The sequence below is a fragment of the Diorhabda carinulata genome, chromosome 5, assembly GCF_026250575.1.
Source record: "Diorhabda carinulata isolate Delta chromosome 5, icDioCari1.1, whole genome shotgun sequence".
Taxonomy (NCBI): domain Eukaryota; kingdom Metazoa; phylum Arthropoda; class Insecta; order Coleoptera; family Chrysomelidae; genus Diorhabda; species Diorhabda carinulata.
This window is the reverse complement of record NC_079464.1, coordinates 13,782,248-13,794,216: the sequence shown is the minus strand read 5'-3', so window position 1 is coordinate 13,794,216 and position 11,969 is coordinate 13,782,248. Positions and strand designations below refer to the sequence as shown.

At 32.2% G+C, this 11,969-nt stretch overlaps 1 protein-coding gene across 1 annotated transcript in view; it reads left to right on the top strand.

Annotated features, from left to right (window-relative positions):
• Window positions 1–6,117: 6,117 nt before the first annotated feature.
• Window positions 6,118–11,969, top strand: part of LOC130894424 (probable G-protein coupled receptor Mth-like 1) — a 147,137-nt gene continuing 141,285 nt past the window's right edge. The window contains exon 1 of the mRNA XM_057801264.1: window positions 6,118–7,007. Coding sequence (XP_057657247.1) covers window positions 6,329–7,007 — 679 coding nt within the window. The 5' untranslated portion in view covers window positions 6,118–6,328. The remainder of the gene's footprint in view (window positions 7,008–11,969) is intronic.

Sequence of the window (11,969 nt, the reverse complement as noted above, 5' to 3'; positions counted from 1 at the left end):
TAGTATTCGTCATTATCCAGGTTTCAAAAGCGTATGTCAGGGTAAGTCTCAAAATTGTCTTATAAATTTGAACTTTCGTGGATCTGGATATCTCTTTCGATATTGATATTCTTCTGCACAGCTGTTACTTTTGTCAATTATTAGATCGATTTCCGTTTCTTCTTGGCATTTATTTTCTACTTCCTCGTATTCTATTAACGTCCCATCATGTACATATGTACTTTGAATTTGTTTTTTGTCTTACTTCCACATTTATTTATTATTTCCATAAACTTTGCTTTGTCATTTTTGCAGGCCTATTTCTTCTGCTGCTGTTATTAGTTGCTTTGTGGTTTCTTCAGGCTTTCTTCTGTTTTTTTGCTATCAACGTCACATCTTCAGCACAGACTAAGCATTGATGACTTTTGATAAATATAATGCCCTCTCTGTTGATACTGGCTCTTCGTATTGAGCCTTCCAAAGCTACATTAAACAGTACCGTCAATAAGGGGTCGCCTTTTCTTAATCCTTTTGTGTTTTGAAAGGTTCAATTTTCTTAATAACTAGTAATATTTGGATTAACTTTTCTCTGTTTACACTATTATGCTCTTTTGAAATCAACAAAAGGATCTGTGTTGGTATCTCGAATTCCTAACAGTCAATGATAAGTTTTTTTACCAAAAAAATTTGGTCTTTTGCCTTTTCTAAATTCTTCTTGAGACTCTCCTAACAATTTTTCTGCGTATATTTCTAGCTTCTTTTCAAAATTGATGCGGATAGCTAATTCTCTATTATATATAATTTTCAAACAACTTTTTGTCTCCCTTCTTGCAAATGGGTACTATAATGACTATAATGATTTTTTTGGTTTTCCAAATATGACAAAGTAAATTGAAAGTTTCTTCTTTAAGCTGTTGATCAGACAATATTATAATATGTAAGAATTTGACAAAAAGAATTTTTCGTAATCCTTGAACTGTCTTCAAATTCATAAAAAAAAGTTGATAAACCGTAAAAATAGGTGCGCCTTTGAGGAGTGTACATAAATTTTACTTATTCAGAATTCAAAAACAATTTTATATTATACATGAATTTTTAATGTAAGTAATTTGTATTTATAACATGAATCGATATAACAAAAGAAATTCTTTGTATATGATTTCATTAAATTATTAAAAATTAAATAAGAAGATTATGCAACCAATTTTACATATTTTTTCTTTATGCTTTCAATATTGTATAGATTTCTATTTGAATAATCGACATATATTCCTCATAAGTCTTAAAGATGGCGCTCCGAGATATTGGTACGTACGGAATCTTACAAATACAGTGTTCTACATTACCGAAATAACGAGTAAGATACTTCTCATTTTAATCACTAGGTGTCGTGGAATATTTGTTGAATTATTAATTATTAACTAAGTTATCCAATGATAGAATCAAATAACTCAATTCACCAACTTTATTTAGCAAACTGAGGATTTGATAATTTAAAGTTACAAGTGGTTTCACTAATCTCACTGGTGTACTAGACGAATATCAAATTGAATAAACGAGGTTTTAGTATTCCTGGCTTCTTTATATATTAGTTTTTATCTTATACAATAATAATTGTCAAATTAAATAAATATATTTATTGTTCACTGTAGTCACATTAATAATAATTAAATAATAAATAATTGAAGACGATACCTTAATAAGGCTGAAGTTGAATCTATAAAACTATAAATCAGAAATACTAAGCACAGACAATTTATAGTGACGATAACATAATAAGGCTAGAGTTCATAATAATAAATAAGTAATTGATGATGGTGCGCCGCTGTGAAGAGAGTTGCTTTGGATTATATAACTATAGTATCATTCGGATTGCCAAGAGAAAATTATAATAAAATGCCAGTTTATATTTGTAATTTGCATCTTTATTGTTTTATAAAATAATTCAATTTACAACGATAGATACGTAATATTGCATTGAATAAACAGTTTGTACGGTAAGTGACTCAAATAAGGCATACCTTGTGTTTTTCTTGACTTTACTCGACATTCAAAAACCCTATTACACTCGAGAAGTTTGAATGGTGCCTTCCCTGTGAAAATAGCTGTGGAAAATGAGAAGTCGGTGCGGAGTATACAGCTTTTTGGTTTTAAAGAATAAGTTTTTGTGAAACTGACTTAGTTAATTCGACCACGTGATAATGCCAGGGCATATTTCTCCCAAAATTAACACCAAGCAAGCGAATTTGCGGTGATGGTGATATTTTATGTCTAGGCAGGACTATATCCTGAGCTGCAGTATCAGCCTTCTTTATAAATGTAACAGTCTCGGTCTTTGCTACACTTAGCACTATCAGATTACTTACACTTCACTCCAGAATGTTTTCAAGATCGCTATTGATAGTGATGATCGGTTGCTGTCTACGGATTTAAATATAATTATATGAAAACTGGGAAATTACGGAACTAATATAAAAGTCAGTACTTAATTCAGCTTCACAGGCATCGCGGAGCAATGAAGATTCAACAGACCATTTGAATTAACCTCCAGGTGGCCACATATCACCGTTAAGCAAATTCCTAGCAAAATATTTTGTTCGGAAACCTATTTTAAATGATGTCTTTTTGGTTAATTACTTCCATAGAATAAGGGAAAGTAACGATTGAACTATGTAAAACCTAAATAAGCACAACAATCCACCATGTAGACAATGCTTGTAACCACACAACTGAAACAAAATTATATATAACTTATTATTGGAAATATTTAATTCATATGTTTCAAACTAGATTGAGTAAAATTAGTAGCGGTTCGTAAGAGGAAAGTCTGCTCAAGACAAATAACCCGCGAGCTGTAATTATCAGTAGTAACAAATCAAGAAGCTTGTTGCTTGGATTCTTCTGAATCTTCCTAAGTGTAAGAAATCTATAGCAATTCCCGCAGCAATATCAGCAAAGTGATTTGCTTGTCTTTTCAAAAGAGGTTTGTCCAATACCATCAACCTCTCATTAAAGCTAGTTTAATAACATCTATTCTATATAAAAAAAATTTGGAAGAATCAATCACAAAGAAACTCAATAAACAACAAAATTGACAAACCAAAGTCAGGAACAACGGATAAAAAATCCTCGATTAAAACTACCAAAAAAGCTTTTCAGATGCAGAAGATTCCGTATATTATGATGACTCGGCTGCTGAAGATGATAGCAATGGTGCTTAATGTTTGTTGTGGTAGGGAAAATTTTTCGAAGAAACTCGAGGTGAAACGTGGGCCAAATGTACTGTTTAATGTGGTACCTCGAGTAATGCGGCGAGGTTGAAGGTACACAATTCATTTGCTCTAGATGCGTGAAAAATTGGTTTTGGTTCCTCTTCTTATTTTTCTATTTTCTAGGTTTCTAAATCTAATGAAATTGTTCAAATTGTCATCCATTTTGTCTTATAAATAAACCACATACAGGTTTAATTCGCCTTAATGCATTTAAAATCATAAAGGGTTGCCTCCTGTAAGTTTCTGAATGCTTCTTGACGCTCGGAATTCATCTATATTATTACGCCGATTTTTATAAGTTTACGTAAGTCCGGTGACCTAGGGGGCCATCTGATTGGCCCGTGTGTGCCAATCCAGCGTTTACCAAAATGAGCACTCAAATATTCTTTAGCTACCCTAAATATATTTGGACATCGTTGGGCAATTAAGCTACCCTCAAAATTGTATATACAATTTTAGTGCCCAATACAAAACATGAAACACTAAAATCAAATCGGACTTGTTGCTGTCTTTCAAAAGTAATTTAATGGTTTTCTTGAAACCAATGTCTTGTATTTTGCCCATTAAATATAACGCTGCTGCTTGTATGGGATTCATCAGACCATATACCTTTTTTACAAAATCCGGATCTTCATTAGTTTTGGTTAAAGACCAATTTGAAAATTCCAATTGTTAAAATGGATCGTCTGGATGCATTTTTTGGATAATATCTACCTTATTTAAATGTATGCTTTTTATCTTAAATTTTTTGAACTTTTCGAAAATTCTACCTCTTCCTCTATTTTACTTCGGGACATTTGGGATCTTCCAATAATTTCGCCATCTTAACTTTTTTCAACATGAGGTTGCCTAGGTTTTGAATAGCAGCCATAATTTAAAAGATTGAATTTCAACCGGAATACCGCAGCCGTAATTTTTCGTTAAAAAGGTTTAAACATTTTATAATAACTTAAGCCTTTAACTAATTCTGAACGTGGAGTAGGTAGGTAAAGGTCGTGCTCCGCGTTCCTAAATGGATGGCAACGACCTTTCTGAAATTGGAGAAGCGTGTTTATGAATTACGGATTCAAATATGATTAATGAAGGAAGAGTCCCAGTTCCCTTTTGTTGTTTGAGTCGCATCACACGTACCCCAGAAGGAAAGGGCATATCGCAGATGCGACTTAATAAGGGCTGTTGAAGAGGTGGATAAGTTCAGTTCTTTGGAAACTGATCTCAACGCAAAACAGGAGGAGCTTAATTTTTATGATAAGGCGGCAATATGTAACTCCCATTTCAAGGAACTGTCCACAACAAGCCCTAAGAATTTTACTGATTCAATGGTTGTCTTATTTAATAATAAAGGTTGCAAGGTATTTGTAAATGATAAAACTTTAGGTTTAGAAACCTTGAGATAGAGATGATTTAAGGGTAATTAGGACACTAGATATGGTCCTATGATTAACAGAAGAAACAAAATAGATCCTAGTACTGAGCCTTGGGACACTCCACATTCTATTGGCTGGCAAGAAGACATCTTTGTATCAAGCTGACTTCTGTTGGTAAAGTATGACTTGAAGTATGCTAGAGATTGTACGCCTGAAACCCTAGTACTGCAATTTGTTAATTAAAATATTGTGATTAATACAATCGAAATCCTTAGAAAAATCACAAAAAGTGGAGTGGGGGTTGTTTAGACTATTCTCTGAAAATTTCTAATAATCAAGTTTTTTTTTAATGTTAATATTGGGTGTGGGATTCACGCTTCTAACGAGGATTGTTACGTGACCAGTATCTACAATTATACCGATTTATGTTTCCATTAATACAAAAAGTAGACTGATCGCAAAACATTACTTAAAAAAAATTGGATCGTTTTGATTTTTCCATCATTAGGTCTGCAAACTTTTCTGACAATTCTCAAACCAACGTTACTTTGTATAGATGGAATTTATTATCACATAAAATCACAAAATCACAAAAATTTGTTACAAACTAAATTGTTTGTTTTATATTTTAATAACTATTTTTCAACTGGTATAATTTTATTCAAATATTTTTATTAAAAACTGTTATTATTTTAATTGCTTGAATTTTATTTCACCTATTTTCACTAGATATTTATTCAACTATTGCAATTCTATTAATGCGTCCTGTTTTTGAACGGAATAGTCCTGGTTTTTTAAATTTACGATTGGCAACAGGACACAAATATCTAATAACTTGATGCAGCTTTTCTGCGTCCTGATTTGGAAAAATCTGTTACCGAACCAGTTTCGTTAAACTTTTTAATTAATTTACTGACATCTATGGAATTTCGGTTAGGATATAAATTATTAGAGATATTACACGTTTCTTGTTGACTTCTACGCCTATCAGCATGTCCTAATATTATTAAAATATTGTTCAGATAAACGATCCATTGTGATTGAAATTTCAACAAAAATAATTTATTGAAACGTCCAATTTTTTATTTTAGCAGTCATATTCAACTAAATGTATTATTTTAACTTCGGCGGAGATGACGTAAATGTACATTTAGGTATAGATGAAAAATAATAAGTATTTCTTAAGGATAACGAAAGGCGAAAAATATACAGAGTGATTTATTTGAAATAACAAAGCTCATTATTTTTCCGGAAAAAGGAAAGATCTGACAACAAGGTAAAGAACACTATAATACCGGCCATATAACAAGACCCTTGTATATAAAAATTTATAAAAATCGTACAAGCCGTTTCGGAGATGATTGAGGCGTTTCATACATAAAATTCACTCTGTATTTTAAAGTGTATAATAAACCGTATAAAAGGTTCACACATTAATTAATAAATCTATCGACCTATTTAACGAAAACTTTGCAAAGGCAAAACGTAGTACAGTAACCAGTGTAGAAGACTTAAGGAGGGGGTCATCAACAGAAAGACCGGTCTATATTAACTACCGTGCCAAAGGAGAAACAGTTGGCTATCGCGTTTAGAAGAGCAAGTAGTGCTCAACATTCTCAGAATCTTGTTAACACGCGTTCTAAAAACATCGCGCTTACATTAGAAAATGTTTTTCTAGCAAAGTTGCGTTATTTTAAATAATTTGACAAAATGCCTTTACTGACAAAGCTTTATAGTGTGGTGTTACTCAGTGTTACAGTTTTATCTATAAAATTACCAAAAACTGTCAATATAAATAAATGTTGTAAGTTTAATGAATTATTGACAATACAGAATCAAACGTGTGCCCAAAACTCTTCTAGTTCTTGGAACTTGGAAATTTATAATGCACGTAAGGGTAAATTTGAACTGTTTACAGAATTACCTGTTAATTGGAAAGTGAAGGAAGATAATTTCTTGAATTGTTCAAAGCCACAGCAACTGAAATTTCAACAAAAGAATAATTTTCCTTTTTTAAACGGATCCGTCTTCAGTCTTGAATTTAACAGACTCTTTCATCCAAATGAATTCTGTTTAGACTATCAGTCGGCTTTGGTGTGTTTAAACGAACCGGAAAATCTAATAGTTATTAAAAAGTGTTGTGGTGATAACGCGATTTTTTCTCAAACCAAAAGTACTTGTATTACAATTAAAGATGTCGGTTATAAGATAGACGTTGGTCAAAATAGAACTTTAGGTGCTGGGTTTCCCCCTTGCGCAGACAATAATATGCACGTTGTCGGCGAATTGCGCAAATCTACTATTATGAATAATGGTAGCTTATTAGTGGACAATAAGTTGCATCTAGGCGCAGGGAACTTTTGTTTGGAACATGTTTTGGAACAAACAGGTGAGTCGCTTCAAAACTTCATTATAAAGTTAATGTATTCGTAAGGATTGTTAAATAAAATAAACATGTTTGCTCAATATATGATTCTTGCAATTTTAATTATTATGGTTGTTACCGATCACATTTTCTATATCTTTTATTTTAAATGTCAAAATTATTCTATTAAGGTATCGTGTCTTTTAAATTCTTAAAAGTCTGATACCCAAGAACTAATATCGAAAATTGGAAAGTAGGAAGGTAATGGATGAATTAAACTCATCTTCCAGGCATAGAAATATTTAATTATTAATTATTATAACATTTTATTTTCATAAATGAGAGAGTAATAAAACGATCCATAGGCGTGTCAGTTCTAATAATAGGCAGTTAAAATATTTTTTGTTACCTATACCTCGTGTATTTTCGTATGAAATAACAATTGTATATAATGAATACATTATCACCTAATTACCTCGGCGTCGGATTTGGGGAGGGTCTAGCGGGGGCTGAAGCCCCAGGCCCCGAGCACGTAGGGGCCCCGTAAAATTACTAATTTGATCATTTATTATTTGGGAATTTAAATGAAATGAATGAATTAATGTAATTGAATCCAAACACTAATTTTTTACTCTATATAATAATTTTATACTCTAAATAATAATAAATTTTATATTTCATTAATTCAATATGACATAGAAGCGCGAGTAAAATCTCTAGTAGAAATATATTCGAATGATCTACAACTTGAATTATTTTGTGAGTTGTAGCAATTCATTATTTTGATCACTCTTTAACCCTAAATTGATTAATAATACAAATAATTTCTTAATACCATTGATAATGCCCAATTGGATCGTTCGATATGTTCGAAACTTTATAGGCCGGTAAAAAGGGCTAGGAACTTCAATTTAAATTGTTCCTACGAAATTTTTTATAAAATTGTAGTTCGTAACGTGCACATCACTTATGAAGAAACTTATCACCCCCTAAAGGAAGTACGAGTCCCCCAAAATACGCGTCAAACTTGTTTTTTGAGGTAATTTTAGAATATCTCAGAAAATCATTGCCTTATAAAAAAAAGTAAATTCAGAAAGGTCACAAAATTTAAAAAAAAGGTCCTAACAACAATTTCTCCAAATTGCACCGTATTTCTGAAAAAAATTGTTGAAGGTAAGCGTTTTCGCGATCTGCATGGCGCGCGGCAAACTGCATTTTTTCAACCAGCGCGGGGAATAAAAATCCATAACTCCCGATAGAAATGTCCGATTTTGATGAATCTTACGTCATTTTGAAGAGAAATACTTCAGCTTTGTATTGACATATTATTATCTCTCATACGCAAAGTGAGCAGCAGCAAAATTGCAGCTTAAGCTCTCATTACACTACTCTTTATAACTGCGTGAAATAATACTGAATATAATGTTTACACCAACACTAACAATTATACTGTCTGACGCGCGTTTCGATAACCACGTTATCGTCTTCAGAGACTGAAGGTAAACATTTTATTAAATCAATTAATTATGTAACAAGTGCAAAGTGATAGACTAAATCATAGAAGATTAGTGCAGTAGAGTCTCGGTTATCCGATCTTCCGATTTATCCGACCTACTGGGACAATATCATGTACAGTACAATAACATGATAGGTTGTGCACTAAGCAGCCCCTTCGATTGTACGCAGTGTATTCGCTTGCCAGGCGGCAAGTCGGTGACTTTTCTTTCTTTCTGAGCGCTGCATTTCAGTGAACAGAAAGTTTCACACAGCATAGGACACAAAGCTCTAGAAATAACGTTAAAACATACAGAGCAGCTGAAGGAAACATCTACGGAGCTTTTACGACATTGTACAGTATGTAAATATTTACAGTATCTACATATTGTAAAATATATGTTATTACTTTTCTGTTAGATATTTCAGTTTTTTTTAATTCAGTTATGTACATGAAAAGTTCTCAATGTTCAAATAAAATTAACCAATTTTCAACATCGTGTTATCCGACCTTTTCACATATTAGATCTTGGTGCGGTCGGTTTAAGTTAATTGTACTGTATGAACATGATGGTGCCTCTGAAGGTTCAGAAAACGAGGAGGACAGTGATAGTGGAAACAGGACCTCTAAAAATTTGTAAAACGAAAATAGAGAAAGTGAAAATGCGGAATATCAAGAATAAACGTAAAAGCCTGAAATTATTGCTTAAAATAACTGCATTAAAGGTGAAGTTGACACAATAGCCGAAAAATGTACCAAAAGTTGAACGAGTTGTCGCACTCGCCGATGACCAACAGTATTCTTGACGTTTCCATGGTAGGCCAAGAGCCGGTTTTTTTTTGTAAAAATCGTACGGGATCATTTCAGCCGCCATCTTGAAAAACACGCTTTATTAAATATCTCGTGAACCACGCACCGTATGACAAAAATTGTTATTGTAGATAATAATATTTGCCATCTTTTTTATTTGAAACTTTTTTTGTATAACGCATATATTTCTAATGAAATTTATAGAAAATGTCATGCTCTACAATTCAGTTACCACCATTTTTAATTTATCATTGACCATTAACTATATATTTAGCAAAAACCACATTGAAGATGGCGGCTGAAATGAAGTGCCCCCCATGACGTCCACTTGGATTTACATACAGGGGACACCCCTGTACATATTAAAAAAAACCGCCTATTACTACAAACATATTTGTAGTAATCATTCTATATATTTTATTTGTTTATTTTATTATTATTGTTTATTAATATATTTTCTACTTAGTCACTATTCAAATTAGTAGTTTCTAATGAAATCACTACGTCAATTTTTAAGATGGAAAGTTACATATTTAATTGCTAAGTATTATAATATTTTCTATTAATAGTTTCAAAACGGTTTATGTTGAAAACTTTGCTTGAAATATAGAAAAATAATGTTACGCTCATCCGTCCATTAAGTATGCAATGGAAAGCGTATCCAAAATAAAAATATAATTTCTACATCCTGGATTAAATTTTTGACTCTTTTATATCTACAACTAGTTTTTCGATAATTGATATGTTGAAATTCGTTTATATTTTCTTGTTTTTTTTTTTTGAATGATTTTGAGTTTTTGATCTTACGTGTTGGGTTAATGAAGGTAATTGGAAACAGGGACAAGTGGAAGTACTGCAAATAAATAACTTCAAACTACACTTAGCAGCAACAAATTATATACCGAAGGTTCTCGAGGTTTTTTTGTCCATCACATTTCAATGTGTCACCAATCAGCGCGCTAGGTACGATTGGATGAAGACAGATTCTTATAATGTATTGATCTGAAAAAGCAAGACTTTTCGGAGTTGGAATCGTTGAAATTTATTATTACTGGCATTACTGGAGGCTCAACGCAATTTTTCCATACACCATTTTCAAATTCCAATATATAACTTGCCGTTTATTTTTAATCACTACCGCTTTAAAAGTTTTGCTTTTATTTTAATACACTCTAAACTATTTCTATAGGATTAACCACATAATAATTTTTCGTAAATAATTCCGCGGACATGTCATCGTCGTAGGTTTGAACGTTTCAATCCCATGTGGATTATAGCTATCGCTTTTGGAGGTTTAAATCCTTTTTTTGAGGTGGTTTACTCCTCGTTTTCTAATTTTTATTTTCTTTATAGTTTGTCGTTTGTTTTGGTTGATTTTGTTATTATTTTCCATTCTTTCAATTGGTTTTATTCTCATTATGTGCCCGGCCCAGTTGAGCATTTGTGCTTTTATATATCTCACTATATTCTCCTTCCCTGGTTCTCTCTCTATTTCTTCGTTCTTTTGCTCTTCTTTCTCCTTCCTGTGTTATGTTTGTACCTGTTATAGTTCTCATTACCTTCCTTTCGGTTCTTTTAAGTTATTCTTCTTCTCTTTTGTTTATTAGCATATATTTTTTATTTTTTGGAAAAAATTCTTGTTGAAAATTTTGTATATATCTCCTAGTATATTCGTATTGGAATTATCAATCTGATTTATGCTTTTAGCTAAATTTCAATATTAACAAAATTGCTGAGTCCGTATCTGTAACGTTCCTCTCGTCTCGTCCAATTTAAAAATTTCGCAACTCCTGGCTATTTTTAACCACAGCGCGTTTTTTCTTTTCAAAAAATTCTTAACAAATGTCGTTGTCCTTGCTTCCTGAACTTTGTTTATCACTTCTCGCGAGAAACCGAGACCGTCAAGCAGGCGGGTTATTTGTTGACATAACAGTCGAACGTTTATTGTAGGTAGTACGTACAAACTTCGCTTTTTCAGCGGGTACGACTACAATCAAGGCTATCTTGATTCTTAAACTCTCGAGAGCCATTTTGAAATTACTCGTTCATTATTATACGTGGTAGTATAACAGGTGAATAAGTTGTTCGAGTGAAGAGTAAAAAAGAACAAGATTCCAATATTTTATAAGGCATGGAATGGGTATTATTGGCATGTTGTGTGATACGCGTTGCCGTATAAAGAATACTATTTTTATTCTACGTACCTTCACTGGAAAAACTCTAAGAATTTCGTCGATATCACGACGATCACTAAGTTCACGGTCTAGTAAATATAAAACTAGTTTTTAGACGAATTTCCTTAGAGACTGATACAATCAGTGCAATGCTATTTAAGCTATTTTTATAGAACAATATTCATTAAATCTGGAAATAAGCTGTTGTTTTAGCAATGACTTTATCATTTTGTGTGATATTTCGTTCCTTAGAGCACTTTCAAATAGCAGTAGAGAAGGGGTTTAGTCATCTTGAGTAATATTTTTATCCTTTAAGCATTTGGTTCCGACCAATAGTTGCTGGAGATCAGAATTAGAGAAAGTTATTCAAAGCTGCATTAACTCTTATTATTATAGATTTTTTTTTGGTTTGAAAGGCTTTCGTTGGATCCAGTCAACTCAGAAACATTCGTTTTCTTACAGGTATTTAATGATAAATCTAATTTTCACATATCAATGACAGAAATG